Source organism: Hesperophylax consimilis, chromosome 20 (assembly GCF_061612785.1).
Source record: "Hesperophylax consimilis isolate HC1 chromosome 20, BYU_Hcon_1.0, whole genome shotgun sequence".
NCBI classification, from domain to species: domain Eukaryota; kingdom Metazoa; phylum Arthropoda; class Insecta; order Trichoptera; family Limnephilidae; genus Hesperophylax; species Hesperophylax consimilis.
Genome location: NC_142855.1, coordinates 17,302,121 through 17,325,495, shown reverse-complemented (window position 1 = coordinate 17,325,495; position 23,375 = coordinate 17,302,121). Strand labels below are relative to the sequence as shown.

The window sequence follows — 23,375 nt, the reverse complement described above, 5'->3', positions numbered from 1 at the left end:
GCATGAAACCATTATAATTTGTTGTTCCCAGCTACCCCAACTATCTGAACATCCTGGTGCGTGGGCTGGAGGCGTGGTGCACGCAGCCCTCGGTGTCCACGCCGGTGCTGAAGCTGGCCGCCGAGCTGGTGCAGAACCGGAGTCAGCGGCTGCAGTTTGACGTCTCCTCGCCCAACGGCATCCTGCTCTTCCGCGAGGCCAGCAACATCATGTGCACTTATGGTATGCGATACACCATTTGCTGTTTAACCTAGCCTAATAACTTAATAAGGAAACTTAACGCAGCCAACATCAATAAAATAGTACCGGGACATAAAGAAATTGAGTGCAACGATCAGGCTGACGGCTAGTAAGCCTGATCATAGGAGTGGCGGCTTGCTACACCAAACTACATATTGAAATGTGGGTCAAATCCCAGCACTGGAAGGAATGGGAGAGGGCACCCGGAATGAGACAATCCAAAGTACTCATAAACAGACTAGTCAACTACTCAATATGGACAGAAGCTCACTGAAGGAACTGGTAGGACTACTAACGGGACACTGCCATCTCAGGAGACACATGCAGCTGTTGGGAGTTAAAAACACCTATAGATGCAGGAAATGTAAAGAGGATGAAGAGGTTCCATTTCACTTGTACTGCCAATGTCCGCCCTGGTGGAAACAAGGCTCAGATACCTGGGAAGAGACAGCCACATATCCTGGTCAACTTTATAAAAGGGACCATGTTACTGTTAAAGGAATGAGGTAAAATTAGAGATAGCACAATGGGCTTATGGTCTAAGTGCTCACGGGAACTGTAACTGAAACGTTGACATGAGCGAGACAAATTACGCTCATAATGGCAAATCTCGGTGGGAGCAGTGCAGATATATAACTCAACCCGTGCACTATCGACGCATGCGCAAAGCGCCTCAAAGGCAACTGAATTTTGCACTACTTTGGTCATGCTTAATCCAATGCGTCTGAAAGGAATTCGTTTAGGAAAACTAATTTATAATGTTAGCACTACAACATTCACTCATTGGTACTCTTGCGCGGTGAATTTAAGCAGTTTTGCGAGATTTTTAGCGATGAATTGTGTGTCTTTTACTATCGAGATAATTTGCAAATACTGACGAGGCAATATTATTTATTCAAATAATTTACAAATGTAAGTGGAGGAATCTAGTTCACCGGTGTTATTGTGATTGTTTAATATAGATGTGTTTGTGGTGATTTCAGGCAGCAGAATACTGACTATAGAGGTGACCAAAGACCTGATGTACCCCATGAAGCTGAAAGGGATATCCGTGTGTTTCTCCATGCTGAAGGCAGCTCTGTGCGGAAACTACGTCAACTTTGGTGTATTTAGGTGACCATTTTCATTCTGTCCTTTTATTTATTAGTACACTACTTTAATGTTTCAAAGACCCAATCAGTCTCCTTCAATGGAAGCAATCTTCCGTTGATATGCTGGTGTAACTCTAGGTGACCAGCTCAGGCACGGAGGCTCCTTCCAAGCCAGAGTCAAGTTAGCCTCACAGAAGCTGGGCGTACTGTTACTTGCGTACAGATACTTCGATGGTACACAACTGCTGACCCTGTAGAAATCGCAAGTGCGCGCCACTGTTGAATTTGGCAGCCGCCTCCGGTCTGGAGTCCCATCATATTTGGAAGATTCCCCTATCTAACACACGTGTTTGCAATCTTTAGAGAACCGGCATCAGGTGGGAATGCTGTCCTTGTTCTACCAGTATTTCAATGGAAGATGCTCTGAGGAATTAGCTTCATCGATCCCTTTAGCACCGGGTGTGTTGTCAGGAAACATTAAAACATGAGAACTGGTTATTTCTGCGACTAGTTCTTGAATGATTTGCCGGCCTCTGTGTTTCCTCCCTTTTTCACTACTTCGTCTCCTCAAAAAGACTCCACACAGCATCCCTAAAGATGGCATTGACCCTGAGAGAAATTATTTTGTTCCTGTATTTAAATCTGTGTGATATATACCTCCATTTGTTTCTAATATCTATGAATGACACTTTATGTTACGATTTTTAGAAATGGCGCAATAATAGTCAATAAACTGTAACTAACACATTTCTTGGAATCTCGAATGACTGGCGATAATGAAGAGATACCGGAAAACCACGCGTACTCTTTATACATCTACAGTTGTCTTTCTTCATGCTGTCTTTCTTCCATACCGTCTTTCTTTCATGCCGTCTTTCTTTCATGCCATTTTTCTTTCATGCCGTCTTTCTTTCATGCCATCTCTCTCGTACTTCAGTAAACTTCAGTCGTACGTTAATGTTAACACTTATGTTATGTTAACACTTTGGGAATGTTGTGTCTGTTCTACTGCTACTTAAATTAAATCTCCTCTGATAAATATGATTTAATTTTACACAAGTTGTTTTGTTGTTTGCAGGTTATATCGCGACGAGGCGTTGGAGAACGCCTTAAATATGTTTGTTAAATTACTCTTAAGCATTCCACAGACTGATCTATTGGTGAGTACACGCTTCATATTACGTTCATTTTAGTTAAAATCTACAAGTCCAACATCATTTTACTGATATCAAATACTAAACAAACCACTGAATAAGATGTACACACTAGAAACGCCTTCCATGCAGATTTGAATGGTTGACATGTTGTGGAAGTTAGTTCCATGCTTCCACTACTCTATGTTAGTAGAATGGATGACATGTTGTGGAAGTTAGTTCATGCTTCCACTACTCTATCTTAGTAGAATGGATGACATGTTGTGGAAGTTAGTTCCATGCTTTCACTGCTCTATGTTAGTAGAATGGATGACCTGTTGTGGAAGTTAGTTCATGCTTCCACTACTCTATGTTAGTAGAATGGATGACATGTTGTGGAAGTTAGTTCCATGCTTCCACTACTCTATGTTAGTAGAATGGATGACATGTTGTTGAAGTTTGTTCCATGCTTCCACTACTCTATGTTAGTAGAACGGATGACATGTTGTGGAAGTTAGTTCCATGCTTCCACTACTCTATGTTAGTAGAATGGATGACATGTTGTGGAAGTTAGTTCCATGCTTCCACTACCCTATTTGCAAGGAAGTGATTCCTAGGATTAGATGCAAAAGGTGTCCACGGAGATTTGCATTTGTGTTGGTGGTGAAGATTTCTTGAATACCGGAGAAGTTGCTGTTATAATGTCCAGATAAAATTTTGAAAGATTCAATCAAGTCACCTCTTTCTCTTCTTTCTTTTGATGTTGGTAATTTTAATTCCTTTAAAATTTCTTGGTATTTTTGGATCTTTGGATCCTGAATTTCATTGCTATTCTTGTTTTCTTCTTTATCTATGGAATAAATGTAAACTCAAATGATTTTGTTTGGTGCCAAGCTTCCCCCCCTAACGGCCAATGAAGCTCTTTTCAAAAAGCTGTTGCAATTTATTATTTGTGTGTTTAGGATTACCCGAAGCTCTCGCAGACGTACTACGTGCTGCTGGAGTGTCTGGCGCAGGACCACATGGCCTTCCTGGCCTCGCTGGAGCCCGCCGCCTTCCTTTACATCCTCGCTACCATCTCCGAGGGTCTCACCGCCTTAGGTACTAGTACTCCTCAAACAAACAAACACACCTGGGCACTTGGTCAAGTCCCCATCGCATTCTGTGTACGTGCTGCTGGAACTGGGGCGCTAAATACATTGTCAGTCTATATCAGACTTTTTACAATTGGTGTAGTGGAAATACTACGACCTGCTGACGGAATACGCCAGAGGCGTGAGGGGTTAAAAAAAGTAGTATTTTATTTCATTATTATTCTACTGCACTGTCTTTATGATTTTACTTGTTTAATTAGAATGTCTGTTGGTGTAATAATGGTTTTGTTTGTTTGCATTGCAGATACAATGGTTTGTACGGGCTGCTGTGCCACCCTCGATCATATAGTCACCTATCTATTCAAACAATTATCACTTAAAAGTAAGTACACAATTGCATATGCATTTACTATCTGTTTCTGTTGCGTTTGCTAGCCGAAATGTGGCCATGTGACCCTCCATCATAAACAGTAGAATCTCGTTAATTCGAAATCCACGGGACATCAAAAATCATATTTCGAATTAATGAATTCCCACGTAATTCGAAATTTTATGAAACAAAAAAAAAAAGATATACAGTAGAACCTCGTTAATTCGAAATCCACGGGACATCAAAAATCAAATTTCGAATTAACGAATTCCCACGTAATTCGAAATTTTATGAAAAAAAAAAAAAAACAAAAAACACCGAAAATCGATTTTCTCGGCCGCCTCTTCAAATCCGGGTGGTATTTTAGTTGTAAATTCGTATTAATACCAATTATTTCTTTATTTTCGCAGCCGATTACCGTAGCAGCGGGCTCTTTAAATTCAGATATTCGCAATAAATTCGTAAAAATGCTATATATTTACGCGTAAATCGAGATTTCGCTGCCGATTTCGGTCGCGGCCTACAATTGAGATATTCGTAAATATACGATATATTTCCGCGTAAATCGAGATTTCGCGGTAATTTTCCGTCGCGGCCGGCCCTTTATTTCAAATATCTGAATTTAAATTCGTAAAAATACGATATTTTTCCGCGTTAAACGAGAATTCGCGGCCGTAATCCGTCGCGGCCGGCTCTTTAAATGCGGATATTCGAAATAAATTCGCAAAAATACGATATATTTCCGTGTTAATCGAGAATGCGCGGCCGATTTCCGTCGCGGAAGACCCTTTAAATTAAGATATTTGATGTAAATTCGTAAAAATATGAAATATTTCCGCGTAAATCGAATTTTATCGGCAGTTTTTCGTTGCGGCTGGCCTTTTAAGTTCAGATATTTAAAGTAAATTCGTAAAAATATGTCATATTTCGGCGTGAATCGAAATTTTTCGGCCGATTTCCGTCGCGCCGTATTTTTTAACTCGGATATTCGAAGTAAAGTTAGTAAAAATACGTAAATTGAAATTTCGCGTCCGATTTACGTCGCGGCGGGCCCTTTAAAATTCATATATTCGAAATAAATTCGTAAAAATACGATATATTTACGCGTAAATCGAAATTTCGCGGCCAAGTTTCGTCGCGGCCGACCCTTTAAATACAGATATTTGGTGTAAACTCGTAAAACTACGACGTATATCCGCGTAAAACGTATTTTCTCGGCCCTTCAAACTCGGATATTCGAAATAAATTTGAAAAAATACAACATTCCAGTGTAAATCGATTCAGATTTACAAAATAATAATACTAATTAGGACGATGTATAACCACGTAAAAATACATTTTTCGGCGTTTTACCGCCACGGCTGACTTTTAGATTCAGATTTACGAAATATTAAGATTTATTTTCGCAAAAATCAAATTTTTTCGAATTACACGGACAAATTTTCGTGCGCGGACAAAAATAAATTTCGAATTACGAATTAACGAATTTCGAATTAAAAAAAAATTTGTATGAAAAAAATTTTCTGCGGAAATTTTTTTGGTGAAAATTTCGAATTACGCGTTTTTTCGAATTATCGGGGTTCGAATTAACGGGGTTCTACTGTATTCAGATATTCCAAATAAATTGGTAAAAATACGGTATATTTACGCATAACTCGAATTTTCGCGGCCGATTTCGTCTCGGCCCTTTAAATTCAGATATTTGAAGTAAATTCTTAAAAATACGTCATATTTCCGCATGAACCGAAATTTTTCGGCCATTTTCCGTCACGCCGAATCTTTTAACTCAGATATACGAAGTAAATTTAGTAAAAATACAATATATTTCAGCGTAACTTGAAATTTCGATATTGAATTGAAATTCAAATATACTAAAAAAATGCGATACATTTCGCGGCCGAGTTTCGTTGCGGCTGACCCTTTAAATTAACATATTTGGTGTAAATTCGTAAAACTACGACATATTTCCGCATAAAACGTATTTTCTCGGCCCTTCAAACTCGGATATTCGAAATAAATCAGGGGAAAAAAAAAACGACATTCCAGTGTAAATCGATTCTGATTTACAAAATAATAATACTAATTAGGGCGATGTATAACTACGTAAAAATACACTTATCGGCGTTTTACCGTCATGGCTGTCTTTTAGATTCAGATTTACGAAGTTTTATGATTTATTTTCAAAAAAAATAAAATTTTTCGAATTACCGAATTAACGAATTTCAAATTAAAAAACCATTTTGTATGAAAAAAATTTTATGCGTATATTTTTTTGGCGAAAATTTCGCGTTTTTCGAATTATCGGGGTTCGAATTAACGGTGTTCTACTGTAGTCACCTTTCTATTCAAACAATTTTCACTAAGTAATTACACAATTGCATATTAATTTTATATCTGTTTCTATAACAGAAAACATAACTAAAATTGAACCCAACAAATTATCCCCAATTGTCATTGCTTTTCGTAATAATGCGCGGTCGCATATTGCCGACAAGCGCCAATCTTAGTTTTACACATTCACACTTACTTAAACCCCCCACCCACCCGCCTTACTAATTGGAACTGTGTTGTGTATTACAGCTAGCGCATTCCCTAGCAAAAAGCAGTCGTCCAGGGGTGGGCAAGACCACAACGCCATGTTCCTAGAAGTGATGCAGAGGAGGCCCGAAATCATGCAGCAACTCTTGACTACCGTGAGTGCCGCTTTCATTTTAATAATTCATTTTTTAAATTGTAAAAAAAAATTGTTTATAATATTTTTTATTTAAAATACAAATATACAAGATATCGAGAGAAAGAACTCTTTCGCAATTCATCTCGCCAGAAAATATCTTAAAGGATTTAACCGACGTTCAATAAGATCTTAAACTAGAATGAATATAACATTAGCAGCTACAGCAACACAATCAAAGTGACTCAAAAAACCTCCTACTGAAAGTGAACAGGTCTGTCACCTTGTGAACGGGTCCGTTACCTTGTGAACAGGTCCGTCACTTTGAGAACGGGTCCGTCGCCTTGTGAACTGGTTTATCGCCTTGTGAACGGGTATACTAATGCATATTTGGTAGTTAGTGCATATTTTTGCATTATAATAATAATAATAATGTGTTTATTCCGGAATGTGGGGAGATGTTTGCGATTCCACACATTCAGTACAGTAATATACATACACTTAAAAAGTAAGAATGTACACGCAAGGAAACTATTTTATACGTAAAACAATAGCATTAGATTGACAGAGCCAATAAATTTCTCCAGTGTGCTATGACGGTGGAATTTGGACTCGTGGCGGGATTCCAGGATGTCCTTGTCTTTTTTTTATTTTTAATTTTAAATGCACCTTTACAGTTATACATAACCAATATTAAATATACATTTTATTTTATTTTATTAAGTAATAATCGCGTTTTTGAACTATTGAATATTTAATTGGAAAATATCTATATTAGGGAACAACAGGTAATTTAGTAACAGAATCATTTTTCCGAGCGGCATTACTAATGGTAAGTTAGTTCTGCATTTTGGAACGACAAAGGTTCTGTGCCAGCGCGCTCTTGTGTAATTGTCGGGGACATAAAACTCTAATTTTTCTGTTATATCGGGAATACAGATGTTACCGTTTAGAAGTTTATATGATGTTGTCAGCAAAGCAGTTTTCCTTCTATCGGTGAGGCTATTAATACCCAGAATGCAGGACAAAAAGGCTGAAGGATATAACCAGGGATAATATCCGAAGTCTCTAAGATATAAATATCTCAGAAACTTCTTTTGTACTTTCTCTATCATTTGAGAGTAAGTTAACCCTAGAATACTAAACATATTTTTTAGCCCATTAATGCTAAACTTCGCCTGTGAGGCGACTTTTATAAAAAAAAACCATATTTTACTTAAAAAAAATACAACATATTAAAACAAAAACAAAAACACTTTTATTACATATTGGGTAACAAAAAAAAAATAACACAATTCATTTTTTAAATACATTAAATATATTAAAAGCTTATTTTAAGATCATATATTTTGTTTCGTGGTATACAGAGATCTTTTACAAAAAAAAAAAATCAAAAAAATTCACAATTGGAAATAAAAAAAAAACTTCTGGGTCTTATAGACCTGAGATGTACTAAGTCTATAAAAATATATTTCACAGCTTACAACTTAAAAATATTCATTGAGACCAAAATAAAGTTTCGGTTTTTTCCACCTACTTTTTTTTGTCGCATTTGCAACAGTTTGGAGACCGGTGTTCTAAGCAGTATGTTAACTTGCATTTTGCGCAGAAATAAATACTCATACGCCTCAATTTCGGGGGGCAGAAGTCACACATTGATCTTTTTCCCTTTTTTATGCATGGTTCATCTGAATCAGTGTCAGTATTATGACCAACCACGTCATGAATTGCAGAACGGACTCTTTTCTGCATACGTGGCCTTTCTTCCAAACGGATGGCGCACCAGTCGCTGCATAGGTTCTTGCTTAATATCTTGAGAAATTCTCTTCTTGACATTGGCTTTATTTTCAAAGCTTCGCAATTGGATACATAAATTACAAAGCTATTGAGTAGAGCCATATTCAACATTCCATAGAACATGCAAAGTGGCCAACGCCTAGTTTTACGGCTACAGCTTGAGTGACCACACATCTGGTCAAAAGTATCCACAGCACCTTTTGTTTCGTTATAAGAATGAATTATTGTCGGCTTACCGGAAACGGAGTCAACAGAAGGCTTGTCGTGCATCGTAGAGAGCAAAAGAACGGTCTTTTGAGGTTTTGGCTTGTAGCTAACAAGAGTGAGCTTTTCGTGGAATCCAAAAAGAGATGTCCCAACAGGGCGTGATGAATTATGTTTGAACTCTGGTGGAATTTCTTGCTTATTATTTCGAATTGTTCCAATAAGAGTAAGGTTGTATGGTGGTCGAAGCAATTGCTCAGCTAGCGGTATAGAAGTAAACCAGTTATCGGCAGTTAAATTACGATTTGTGCCATGTATAGTCTTTGTAAGCAGCTTACAATAGTAAGAGCCTAATGGTTCGTTTATAGCTGTACCGAGGTTTTTTCCCAAATACGGTGAGGCATCAAACATATATTTTGATCTAACATCGCACACTAAAACAATCTTTATTCCGTATTTGGCCGGCTTATTAGGAATATACATACGGAATGGACATCGTCCCCTGAATGCCAAAAGTTGTTCATCTATTGTCACGTATGAGCTTGGTTTATACAGATCTCTACATTGCTTGATAAAAATTTCCCAAATATTTCGGATAGGCGCAAACTTATCAGTTTTTTTTCTGTCGTCTCGAGTGTTACGATCATCGAAACGCAGACACTTTACAAGGAACTCAAACCGTTCACAGCTCATTGCAGCTAAATTTTGGGATCCACAAATCGTAGGATCAAACAGCTCATTTGTTGTCAAGTGATTATTTTTCAACGCTCCGCTCAAGATAAATATGCCAAGAAGCGCACGAAGCTCTTCTATTCTGACCTGTGATGTAGTAGTATTCTGAATTTTATACTTGGTAGCTGTTTGTATAATATATTCATTAGTCCGCAAAAGTACTTCGTCCATCAACTCCGAAGTAAAAAACAGTTCAAAACATTTCATGGGATCAACAATGCCCTTGGCGCCTTCTTTTGGGCCTGGCACAATATGGACTATGTTTCTCGAAGGAGTTCTGTTCGATTTTTGTTGTGACGAAGAAGGTTCTGAGGACCAAATATATTTGTTCTTTCCCCTCATAATCGATGCCGATGGCGTAATTATCCGATTCTCACAAGCCGGCTGCTCCCTATTTTGCGCCGTGGCTAAAGCTTCCTGAACATGAGTCGGTGTGGATTGTACATCGACATGAATTTGATTTGATACATGAATATTCTGCAAGTCATCGTCTAACTCAGTGACGTAATTGGGGTCATCCACACTGTCATCTGAATCAAAATCCGCTCCTAAATCGTCGTCCTCTTCACTTCCATCTACCGATATTTCCTCCAGCCATTTAAGTAGCTGCGCTTCAGACGTTGCCATTTCATAAAACTATAAAAATTATACTCAAACTTTAATTTTTAGCAAAAAATCAAAAAAAAAACCACAAACATATATGTACAAAAAAATTACCTTTAATGCTAAACTTCGCCTCACAGGCGCCACACGTGTCTGTATCTCAACAACGCAGCCGAGCAAATCCAAAAAACGTCTGTGCGCTAGCTCGTACAACACTCAACTGAGTTGGCGCGAGCGCATGCTTTGATACGAGTGAGCGATCAGGAGATATCACTCCAAAAAAAAATTGCTTCGCCTCACAGGCGATGTTTAGCATTCTAGGGTTAAATCCATTGGTCTTCATATTACAGAACCACTTTCCAAAATGCTACGTACTAAACTATAGTATAGCACACAAATGGAGTCTGGAGTTGATTAGCACAAATCCTAGCATTCTTAAAGCTTTGTTGCATATCGTTTCTAGGTGGACATGAAATGTTAGGTGCGTATCAAATGCAATTCCCAAATCTCTCGAAATAACAATGTGCTGAAGAGATGAATAAGACATTTTGTAGTTATAGTAAATCATTTTGTTTGCCTTGGAACAACATAATGGAGCATTTCTTAATATTAAATCCTAATTTATTGATATGACTCCATTCAACGATAAATTTTTATCACTTTGTAGCAATTTTGCAAGCAATTTTCCAAAGATTCTATTAAAAGGAATAGTTTCATGTCATCCGCGAATAAGAGAAACTTTATGCAATGGTAAATGTCGTTGATAAATAGCGAGAAAAGTAAGGGTCCAAGATTCGACCTCTGTGGAACTCCAGAGTTTGTGATTATGTTGGAAGAGTGGAAAATACCATAAATTACTTGTATTTTTGTCTATTTGAGAAATAACTTACAAATAGACATACAAGTTTCGCTGAAAATCCGAATTGGTCGAGTTTATTTAGGAGAATAAGCGGATCTACTGAATCAAAGGCTTGTGCAAAGTCGTTGTATGATACATCTACTTGATTGTTACTATCAAGAGCTCGAGATATGTACTCCGTAAAAACCATTAGATTAGACACAGTAGATCTGCCAGACCTCTCCCTTAAACCTGATACCCGGGCTCTTATGAGGGCTGCTAAACCTGGTACTCGCACTTCCGTGAGCTTCTTGAAAGCACTGCAGTATCTGAGAAGGCCAAACATAACGCGGTTGGCGTTGTTGTACTGCACGCGTAGTCTTTCCATTCTGCTCTTCTTAAAGCATTGCCAGTTCATATTTTGCCACTGATAAGTGCGTACTTTCATGCATTTCTAGACTGAAAATGTTGTTTTTTACAGTGATATTTGTCTAAATGATGTTTGTTGTTGTCGGCAGGTCCTAAACGTGATAATGTTTGAAGACTGCCGTAACCAGTGGTCCATGTCGCGGCCGCTACTGGGACTGATCCTGCTCAACGAGGAGCACTTCCAGCGGCTGCGCGAGCGCGTGGTGGCCTCGCAGCCCGCCGAGCGCCAGGCCGCCATGGCGCAGTGGTTCAACTCGCTGATGGACGGCATCGAACGGAACCTACTCACCAAGAACAGAGACAAGTATGTATATTGTATCTTCCAGAATGCGACTATTACATATTGCTCAATAAAATTTAGCCTTCAGGCCAGTTCCCACAGTTCGTATTTTCAAAGTTAGTTTAGTTTCCCACATTTGCAGATTCGACCCTACAATAAAACAATTCTTTGGCCTGGTATTTTTATAAAAATATTGCCTTGTTTGTGTATCATTTATGATTTAAGAATTCGTGACATTTTACTTCAAGCAGCGGCAGCTTTCAAATAGAGCTGTTCGCTCTCTATTTTATGATGACCCTAGTTAGACCATTATGCCTAAAAATATTTTCCAATATCTTTCCCACCCCTGTCCCATAGTAATAAAAACCCCAAATAAAGTTTCATCTCCCTTAAAATAATTCCTTTAAAATATTTGTATTGTTTAAGTCACATTTGTATCATTTAGGATAGTTAAGTGCATTATTTTTATGTTTAAGAATGTAGTTTCGGACGAGCGGGTGGAACATCTTTACTTTTGTAATATGTCCTTCAATAATTTAGTTTAAATACAGACACCTCCCAGAAAAAGGGCAGTATAACAGTGTTGCTATAACTGATAGGTACAGGCGTACCTAGGCAGGAGCCAGTATTCATATAACTGGTAGGTACAGGCGTACCTAGGCAGGAGCTAGTGTTGATATAACTGGTAGGTACATGCGTACCTACGCAGTCAGTCGTGAGATAATTACTAGGTTTATGTAAACCTAGGGAAAACTGAAGAATAAAGGAAACTAGACCTTTATTTCTTTCAGTTTAATTTTGAGCAGAGGAAAATAAGATCCTCTGAAATTATATTGTGAATTAATAAATTTATATGTCAAGAAGAAGAAGTGTTTTCCTGCATTCCATCTGACGGCGTGTTCTCGTACCACGATAGCAGAAACATATATGTTTTACGTAATATATTTCTCAAATTAAATAAAAAGGGTTAATGCAAAATATCATACAACACTACATTACTTGATCTCTAAACACTACTAATGGATGACATGCTGTGGAAGTTAGTTCCACGCTTCCACTACTCTATGTTAGTAGAATGGATGATATGTTGTGGAAGTTATTTCCACGCTTCCACTACTCTATGTTAGTAGAATGGATGACATGTTGTGGAAGTTAGTTCCACGCTTCCACTACTCTATGTTAGTAGAATGGATGACATGTTGTGGAAGTTAGTTCCACGCTTCCACTACTCTATGTTAGTAGAATGGATGACATGTTGTGGAAGTTAGTTCCACGCTTCCACTACTCTATGTTAGTAGAATGGATGACATGTTGTGGAAGTTAGTTCCACGCTTCCACTACTCTATGTTAGTAGAATGGATGACATGTTGTGGAAGTTAGTTCCACGCTTCCACTACTCTATGTTAGTAGAATGGATGACATGTTGTGGAAGTTAGTTCCACGCTTCCACTACTCTATGTTAGTAGAATGGATGACATGTTGTGGAAGTTAGTTCCACGCCTCCACTACTCTATGTTAGTAGAATGGATGACATGTTGTGGAAGTTAGTTCCACGCTTCCACTACTCTATGTTAGTAGAATGGATGACATGTTGTGGAAGTTAGTTCCACGCTTCCACTACTCTATGTTAGTAGAATGGATGACATGCTGTGGAAGTTTGTTCCAAGCTTCCACTACTCTATGTTAGTAGAATGGATGACATGTTGTGGAAGTTAGTTCCATGCTTCCACTACTCTATGTTAGTAGAATGGATGACATGTTGTGGAAGTTAGTTCCATGCTTCCACTACTCTATGTTAGTAGAATGGATGACATGTTGTGGAAGTTAGTTCCATGTTTCCACTACTCTATGTTAGTAGAATGGATTAGATCATATTTCTCACTAAAACAGTACGGGAGACAGACACATTTCTATTCGACCTGTGCGAGTTGTTACCGAAAGCAAACAAATTAGCCCGGGTTTAAAATGAACAAGTTTTTAAAATAATAAATTGAACTGAATATAGCTGTTCTCTAATTTTTGTCAACCAGCCAAGCAATTTTTCATGCTGTGAATTGTTATTAATTTTTTTTTTTTTTCGTTTCAGATTCACGCAAAACCTGTCCACGTTTCGACGTGACATTAACGATTCTCTGCGCGGCCCCAACACCACGGCCTCCTCTGTCACCGACATGATGACCTCATAACACACGTGACACGACATCCGCTAAACCGCCCGACTGCAACCGACCGACAACAACGACCACCAAGCCGAATATCCTGCATCGGGAGGACGACCAGACCAATCAATGGCGATATCGAGCTGAATCGGCCGATATACAGTTTTTAGACGAATTTGATTTATAATGTACCAATTACCCGAAGATCTAGGACGTGAAGGACAATTTTACCGATCAATGGCGATATTGTTGGCATAGATTTTAGATGTAATTATTTTGATGGAGACAACTTTATATTGTTGTGGCATTGATTAATTTTATTGTCTTTGACTAAAAACTGCAGAGTCATAGAAAAAATCGATTTGAAATCTTTAATATACCGTTTCTCACTGCGACAGTTTTTCCACTTTGTTTCAGTGACATTCTTTCACAGTGCCGCCTGTCTGTTGAAACAGTGTTCTGAAGTGATTCACTTAAATACCTTTAAGATGATTTACTTTAAGTGACAGTTTGTATGCGATTCTTTGTGACTGTTTCTTTTAGTGTTTTTCTTTCATGGAACCATCTGTCTGTATAAATATTATTATCCGTTGATTCATTGTGATGGTTTTTTTTGCTGATTCACAGTGTCAGTTTGTTTCTGATTCTTAGTGACAGTTTATCTATGATTCATTGCTGAAGTTACTTAAAGTGACAGATGTCTGTAATTCATTGTTACTGTCTCTTTTAGTTACAGTTTGTCAGTGATTCATAGTGACTATTTCTTTGAGTGACCGTGATTCATTGCGGAAATTATTTAAAGTGACAGTTTATCTGTGAATCATTGCGTCTGTTACTTAAAGTGACAAATTTCTGTAATTCATTGTTACTGTCTCTTTTAGTTGCAGTTTGTCAGTGATTCATAGTGACTATTTCTTTGAGTGACCGTGATTCATTGCGGAAATTATTTAAAGTGACAGTTTATCTGTGAATCATTGCGTCTGTTACTTAAAGTGACAAATTTCTGTAATTCATTGTTACTGTCTCTTTTAGTTGCAGTTTGTCTGTGATTCATAGTGACTATTTTAGTGACAGTTTGTTCGTGATTCATTGCTGATGTTACTTAAAGTGACAGTTTAACTATGAATCATTGCATCTGTTACTTAAAGTGACAGTTTAACTATGAATCATTGCGTCTATTACTTAAAGTGACAGTTTAACTGTGAATCATTGCGTCTGTTACTTAAAGTGACAGATATCTGTAATTCATTGTTACTGTCTCTTTTAGTGACAGTTTGTCTGTGATTCATAGTGACTATTTCTTTTAGTGACCGTGGTTCATTGCTAATGTTACTTAAAGTTACAGTTTATCTATGAATCATTACAATTGTTACTTAAAGTGACAGATATCTGTAATTCATTGTTACTGTCTCTTTTAGTGACAGTTTGTCTATGATTCATAGTGACTATTTCTTTTAGTGACCGTGGTTCATTGCTAATGTTACTTAAAGTTACAGTTTATCTATGAATCATTGCGTCTGTTACTTAAAGTGACAGATGTCTGTAATTCATTGTTACGGTCTCTTTTAGTGACAGTTTGTCTGTGATTCATAGTGGCTATTTCTTTTAGTGACCTTGATTCATTACTGAAGTTACTTAAAGCGACAGTTTATCTATGAATCATTGTAATTCATCGTTACTGTCTCTTTTAGTGACAGTTTGTCTGTGATTCATAGTGACTATTTCTTTTAGTGACAGTTTGCCAGTGGTTCATTGCTGCTGTTACTTAAAGTGACACTTTATCTATGATTCATTGCGGCTGTTACTTAAAGTGACTATTTCTTTGAGTTGAAAAAAACAATGTTAGTGAATTGTTGTTTCTCTCAGTGGTGACTCTGTCTCTTGTCTCTCAAAGTAACAGTCTTATGAAATGACTTGGATCAGCAAATAGATTCATATTGCATTTTACATTTTGACTAGAGTTTTAGGCGTAATGTTTTATCCATGAACATATTTGTGCAGCTAAAAGTAACACCTGCTAGATTCAATGCTAAAAACTTCAAAGAACACAATGTATTTTTTTAAATTTGATTTTTATTCATATTATTATTTTTTATATTTTCTTTTTGTTCGCTTTTTTGTCTTGTTTTTTGATATTGATAGGTGTCTGTATTTTTTAATTGCATTTGATGGTGATAAAGCATTTTGCCGTGCCTCTTTGTGTGTGACTGACTTTAAACTGAACTACTGTCTGTAATAGAAATTATTTCTATTAGTGACATTCTAATCTTATTGAATGAAATCTGAATTATTTGTTAACTTTCTTCATTTTTTCCTCACTGTGTCCACCTTTTAAATCGTCGATCAATGTAACAACTTCATTGAGCGAATTTCTCCTAAAGTAACGAGCTTTTAAAAGCTTTACATCTCAAAGTAACAGCTTTTCGGTCGGCTTTCTCCGAAAGTGACCAGCATTTAAATCATCCACTCTCAAAGGTAGAGCATCATTGAATGAATTTCTCTGAAACTTACGGCTTTTAAAATGACCGTTCTGCAAAGCGAGCTTTTTCGAGTGACTGTCTCTCAAAATATCCACCATTTAAAGCATGCATTCTCAAAGTAACCAGCATTTAAATCATCTACCTTCAAAATTACAACACTCTTGAGTGACTGTCTCTAAAAGTAACGACCCTTTAAAACTTTAGTCCTAAATGTAAGCTTCTTTGCGTCCCTCAAAAAAATCGGCTTTCAAAACATTTATTCCTCAAAGTCATCAGTAATTTTCTCCGAAAGGTACAATTTTTTATGCTTCCTCGAATAAACCGATTCATCAAGTGGTTGTCTCATCATCCCTCAAAGTCACTGTCTCTCAAAGTGACTGTCTCTCAAAGTGACTGTCTCTCAAAGTGACTGTCTCTCAAAGTGACTGTCTCTCAAAGTGACTGTCTCTCAAAGTGACTGTCTCTCAAAGCGACTGTCTCTCAAATTTGACAGTCGCATTAAGTTACTCACTATCTCTCATAGTGAAAGTGACCGTCTCTCAAAGCGAACATCTTTTTAAGTGACTCTCATAGAAATCTTATCTCAAAGCGACTGTCTCCCAAAGTAACAGTTGCATCGAGTGCCTCCGTCTCTCAAAGTGACCGTCTCCCAAAGTGAGTCCATCTCTCACCGAGTGTTTAACAATAACAGTGTATAAAGACCGCACCGCGCATTGACTATTTTTACCGCCAACCTTGAATAACTACTTAGTGTTGTACGTTTTGTAAAGACAATGTAAAAATATATTGGAAAAAAACTGTAAAAAACTAAATAATGTATAAATTACAAAAAAAAACCATTTCTGACTTTTTTTATTTCATTTTACTTAAGTACATAATTACATACATGAAAAGCAATTATAATTAGAAAAGAACATAATATTTGAAGAAATTGATATAAGTAGAACAGTTTTTATAAATATATCATTTTATTGTTAACCCTACACCTCCTTCCTCTTGCCCATCTCCTTTCCTTCACCACTACTACCTTCAGCCTTACGACATACTTCAATTGAGGATGCCATAGTCTCACTGGCTCCAGGCGTCGAAATTTTCACCAGGAATAAATTTGTTGAAGTTTATTGGTATTTTATTGGAACCTGCCTGGCTGAATTAACAGCTCCGATCTCCTGCAGGTATGATTAGTCTGTATTACAGGTATTTCAATGGAGCCTGCCTGGATGAATTAGCAGCGTTGATCTCCTGCGCCACTGGTACACTAGGCCAGCCAACTTGTACCACAAGTATGCATCGTACCTTTCCCGCAGCATTGGACAGCATTAGATTCTTCTACATACAAGTGTCCAATACTCATGTTGTATACTCACGTCGCAAACAACTTTTCGCGCAAAGTCCGTACATGTCGCTACCGAAAACATGTGATCCGCATCGCCACCAATCATTGATGAATTATTGCTGTATCTGTCATTCTTTGTTGATAGTTTTGTTCCTAGGATTATAAAGCACACGCACCGTTACAAAATGTCTGACATAAGTGACGCCATGTTCAAAGTCTCAACGGCATGAGTTGTAATAACTTCGCCCCGCTGGTCGCTGGGGACTTGCTTTTTTTATATTTCCGATTTTATGTCCGGGTTAAATCTTCCCCATAGGAAAAACTAAACCCTTCCACTCACTTTTCCACAAATGATCATCTAGTCAATCAACACTATGTAAGTGCATTATATAAGTAAAATAAATACAAAACAATACAAGAACAACACGTCAACTCACCAGAGATCAAATGGGAAAATAATTCACCGACTCCAGATATTTTCATATCAGAGGGTTCGGCTCGGCAGAACTCCTAACAGGACCTATAAATCCTACTGATCCCTCAATATAAATATTTAACGAATCTTTCATTATCCTACTATTATTTAAAATGACTGATTTTTGCATAGATCTAATTCGCCTAAATTTTTAATGAGAGAAGAGCTAGGTATAATGAAAATATACTAATATTATTATTATTATTAAGGGATGATTTGAGGTAGTGTGTTTAGTAGGCTGGTCTAATGTTCTTGCATACAACACGTGAAAAAAAAATTCTTTAACCATTCAGGCTAATTTTGTTCGCTTTTGGGAACAACTCGTAAAGTCTCAGAAACAATTGCAACTCGCAACATTCTCAACCTAAGCCAGCTCAAAACAATCTACTATGCACTTTGTCAATCTTTAATAGAGTATGGTATCATAGCATGGGGAGGAGCAAACGCTGCCGCCATTGATCCAATATCTAAAGCTCAGAAACTTATAATAAAGATTATCCTCAAACTACCGATCACAAGCAGCTCGGATGAAATCTTTAGGAAAATCTGTGTTATGGACATTAGGCAACTTTATGCCAAAAACATACTAGCATACCTCTTCAAACACAAAACTACTTTTGACAATGTCCAAACTGCTTGTGATACTAGAACCAAAGGACATAATCTCTTACAAATCCCTTTCGCTAAAACAACTTTTGGCCAGAGAAATTTTAGATATTTTGCAACAAGGCTATATAATGCTCTCCCACTAGCCATTAGACATCAAGTGTTGGATCATCAGCCAAGACAGATCCAATATCAACTAGATGCTGATTAAACAATTTATTATTATTATTTAATAATTATTTAATAAATAATAAAATGTCGTAGACCAATAAGAATAATATATGGATGACTTGTATAGCGCCGTTTTTGTGCAAAATCACCTCAAGGGCGCTGTACAAATTTATAATACATTTCTACAGTGATCTATGTTATTACTAACTGTATAAGGAGATAATATACAGTACAATACTTAGCTGGTAGGTCACTTGAGATTAACACTTAATTAACATTAACTAATTGTTTATTAGCGAAATTTAGATACAGGATTTAGGACATAATTGGAAAATTGAATATAACTGGACTTCCTCTCAGGAATGGTATATTTAATTGAAGGGTACGGCAGCTTAAAACGATAAGTTTTTAGTTTAGACTTGAATTCTGTTGGACTTGTTATGGATCTTAGTTCCGGAGGGAGTTTATTCCAAGCCTTCGGCCCAGATACTCCGAAAGCGCGATCACCAAACTTAGTATTTGGCTTGCGCTTAGGTTCCATCAGTCTGCCTACAGCTGATGATGTTGCTGATCTAAGAGTTGACTGCCTCAGACCAGTGTTTTCCGGGACGCATAGTTCAGAGATGTAGGGTGGGGCCATTTCATTGATGGATACACCATCCAGCACAGTTTGTACTGGTTTCTTTCAGGGCACTTGAGCCAGTGAAGGTTACGAAGGTGTTCTGATGACATCCATACTTTTTGCATCAAATGAATTCAGCAATCATTGATTAAAGTCTGTCGGGTACACCCTGTATATATTTTATTTTTTTACTTTAAATATATTTATTAAATAATTATTCAATTTACAGAGTATAATCAATAATGATAACAAATATAATTCATACAATTAGTTTTCACTGCTTTTGATTTTTTATTGTTTCTCTTCTATAGAATCTGGTGCTTGTGTCTAGAAGAGTGGTGAGCATCAAGATTAAGAATATTTAGTGCTTGTAATTATGAATATTAAAATTTATAATTAATTACAAAGATAGTTTCATCATTTTGGTATTTTTAAATTGAACTTCTCTTTAATTGCTTTTAGTAGGTGTTTATCATTTTCTATTGTTCTGATATTTTCGGGTAGGCTGCTTAAGTATTTTTTCCCTAGATATATGTAATGATGTTGAGCAAAAGTGGTGTTACATGGTTGTGTTGGAAATATATGTTTTTGACGAGCACGACTTTCAGTTTTAAAAAGCAGTGATTTTATTTTTCTTTTATTATGTTTTTTTGAACAAGATCATTAAATTGTAATACTTTAAATTCTTAAAAAATTAGGTGTGTTGGATAATCTCTTGAATTTTTCAATATTATTTTTATAATTAGACGTTGTACAATTTCAACAGGGAGTAGATTTGTTTTGTATGCAGCTCCCCAGCTGATTACAGCGTATTGGAGATTTGATTTGTACCAAAGCGTGGTAGACTGATGTTAGAATTTCCAATGAGAGAATATTTCGAATTTTCAAAAATATATAAAAATAATTTTCTTATTTTGTTGACAGTTTGATTGATTTGATCTTTCCAGTTTAGGTTTTTGTCTATTATTATCGTATTGCTTGCCATCAGTAAAGAGATAAACTCATAGGTGTGTAATTTAACTTTTGGTTTGTATTCAACTTTTCCTTACTTCTGGTGTAATTGTATAAATTTCATTAACAATTTCTAGCAGTCCGAAGTTCTGATGAATTGATGATGTCACCTTTCTATCATATTTTCATAGATTACACTGATTACAGTTCGGTGGCTGTAGCAATAATTTATTTGAAGGAAGTAGTATATTATTTAAACTTCTTACATAAATAAAAAAAATCACATCTCATAGGTTTAGCATCCGTTGCGTTTGTCAAAATTCATATTCTGACAGTAATGATTACTGTTGTATTTTTGTCTGTCGAAAAGATACGTATACATACACCAGTAGTAATTATAGTATCCATGTTTTTGACAAAAATATGTATTGTCGTCGAAAGGTGGCAAAACTGTCGTCGCAGAGTGATATGGACATTCTGTCGTTGCCACAATTTTTTCTGGACATTCAGTTGTTGCAACAGAGTTATGTGGACATTCTGTTGGTGTCACAGATTTTGTTGTACATTCTGTTGGTGTCACAGATTTTTCTGTACATTCTGTTGGTGTCACAGATTTTGTTGTACATTCTGTTGGTGTCACAGATTTTTCTGTACATTCTGTTGGTGTCACAGATTTTGTTGTACATTCTGTTGGTGTCACAGATTTTTCTGTACATTCTGTTGGTGTCACAGATTTTGTTGTACATTCTGTTGGTGTCACAGATTTTTCTGTACATTCTGTTGGTGTCACAGATTTTGTTGTACATTCTGTTGGTGTCACCGATTTTTCTGTATATTCTGTTGTTGTCACAGATTTTACTGTACATTCTGTTGGTGTCACAGATATTTCTGTACATTCTGTTGGTGTCACAGATTTTTCTGTACATTCTGTTGGTGTCGCAGATTTGCTGTTAAATTCTGTCGTTATCGTCACGACACCCGAGGAATTCGTTTGTTCTTTATCATTTTCCGAAAATCCATAATTGTTTTTTTTATGAAGATCGAACATTTTGCCGTCATTTTTATGGTCCTCTATTCCGTTATAGCCGAAAACATAAATTATATCTGCTGTCAATCTATCCGTGGTCACTGACTGATTTGTATTAGCTTCTGTCTCTAAATAGTAACTTTTTAACATAATTTCATTGATTGTTGAATTCTTGTCAATATTTATAAAATCTTTTTTTTCAAAGTCATAATTTTCAAAAATGGAATGTATAAGTGACCGTATCGGTGGGCCAATCACAGAGAAGAGTATTAATACCATGGATTCAACCATTTTTCTCTTCTTTTCTGCATTTCTATGCAAGTTGTCGCCTTGTTTTTCGCTGTCTATGACTTCCATAATTATCTCATTTTTTTCCTGTCCACTTGTATTAAGAGCTTGATTATTAAAATTTGTGATATTGATTTCAATTTCTGTGTTGTTCGTTTGAAGGTCTGTTTTATTTTTATAAATATCTTCATTTTCAGCATCAATTACAAAAGAAATCTGCAAAAAGGGAAATCATAAATATAATATGTAGGTACCTATTTTATTATTTTTCATAAATGTGAAACAGCACAAGAGTCCCAACTACTCCCAACCGTCGGGAGCCAGTAAGACTATGGCATCCCCAATTAGGGCATGTTGTGAGGCTGAAATTAGTGGGGAGGGGAAGGAGATGGGGAAGAGGAAGGTGGGGAAGTACGTGGTCACTAAACACAACCAAAACCATTTTATAATGATCGATTCAATTCTGAACTCTTAAATTAATTTTTAAATGAGTAAATTGTGAAATAACACAAATTGATCCAATTAAATTGGTATGTGCGTGCACGCTGGGATTTGAACCTGCGATCTCCGGCTTGCAAGTCAAGAGCCGTCATATTAACCTAGTACCTTCATAATATTATACATTACTTTCCAACCTTGCTCTACCCCATATCCCTTTTCTCCCCACTTTCTTCAGACTTGCAACGTTTCCTAAAACTGTGGTTCTGGCAGTTGAAAATGTTTTGAATTTGAAAAACAAATATAAAAAAAAGTTTGAGTATGATTGGAATTCCTGCTCTGAATCTCAACTTGCCGGGAGTTATAAAACCCCGTTAAAAACTGTCGCAATTGTCAAATTTTTTTTTTGTTTTCATTTTTTAAATTTTTATTTTTTTTATCACGAAACCTAACTGTCTGCAGCCAGTGGGACTACGGCATCCTCAATTAGGGTATTTTGTGAGGCAGGAGGAAGCGGGGAAAGGAAGAAGGTGGAAAGAGAAGCTTCGGAAGTACCTGGCTATTCAGATCTGGAAACCAAAAACGGCAAAGGCTTTTTCAAGCAATATTTTTTGTTATGTCTCTGCTTTAATTGCAGATTTCTGTGTTGGGAACTCTTTGATAAAATAAAAGGTTCTTTTACTGTAAGTGTGTTTATTTACGTAGCAATTAATATGGAGTCCTTACTTCGAAAAGGATATAAATCTGTTAGAGAGAGTACAGAGACAAAATACCAAGAGCTCTGAAAGATCTACGATACGAAGATAGACTCAAGGAACTAAGATTACCAACCTTACAAGAAAGAAGAGAAAGGGGTGACTTGATCGAGACTTTTATCTGGACATTACAGTTGCCCTAGCATCCAAGAAATCTTCACTACTAATAAAAATATAAATCTCCGTGGACACTATTACCAAAACGCCTTTTGCATCTAATCCTAGAAAACACTTCCTTGCAAATAGAGTAGTGGATGCTTGGAACAAACTCCCACAACATGTCATCGATGCAACAAATATAAATCAATTCAAAGCTCTATTGGATTCACATTTGGAGAGAAGAAAGGACTTAGTTCAAACTTAAAACAACTCAATTACTGGCAAACTTGTTGTCAAATCAGATATGAGCGCATCAGCAGAATGCTGCCAAATCATTACATAATAATAATAATTAATAAGTCTGGATTTAGCTACACTGTTCATTACCCGAGGGTTGGTAATTCTCTGTTTCTAGAAGCTAGTTGTCTGTCAATAATATCCCACAGGCAATTGCTACACTCTAGCGATATCTGTCGGACTCTGGAG

At 36.7% G+C, this 23,375-nt stretch overlaps 1 protein-coding gene across 1 annotated transcript in view; it reads left to right on the top strand.

Annotated features, from left to right (window-relative positions):
• Nucleotides 1-16,978, top strand: part of Ranbp16 (Ran-binding protein 16) — a 53,699-nt gene extending 36,721 nt beyond the window's left edge. Inside the window, exons 17-24 of the mRNA XM_089644257.1 lie at nucleotides 32-222; nucleotides 1,224-1,353; nucleotides 2,410-2,491; nucleotides 3,427-3,565; nucleotides 3,863-3,940; nucleotides 6,509-6,621; nucleotides 11,292-11,506; nucleotides 13,569-16,978. Coding sequence (XP_089500383.1) covers nucleotides 32-222; nucleotides 1,224-1,353; nucleotides 2,410-2,491; nucleotides 3,427-3,565; nucleotides 3,863-3,940; nucleotides 6,509-6,621; nucleotides 11,292-11,506; nucleotides 13,569-13,668 — 1,048 coding nt within the window. The 3' untranslated portion in view covers nucleotides 13,669-16,978. The remainder of the gene's footprint in view (nucleotides 1-31; nucleotides 223-1,223; nucleotides 1,354-2,409; nucleotides 2,492-3,426; nucleotides 3,566-3,862; nucleotides 3,941-6,508; nucleotides 6,622-11,291; nucleotides 11,507-13,568) is intronic.
• Nucleotides 16,979-23,375: the final 6,397 nt, after the last annotated feature.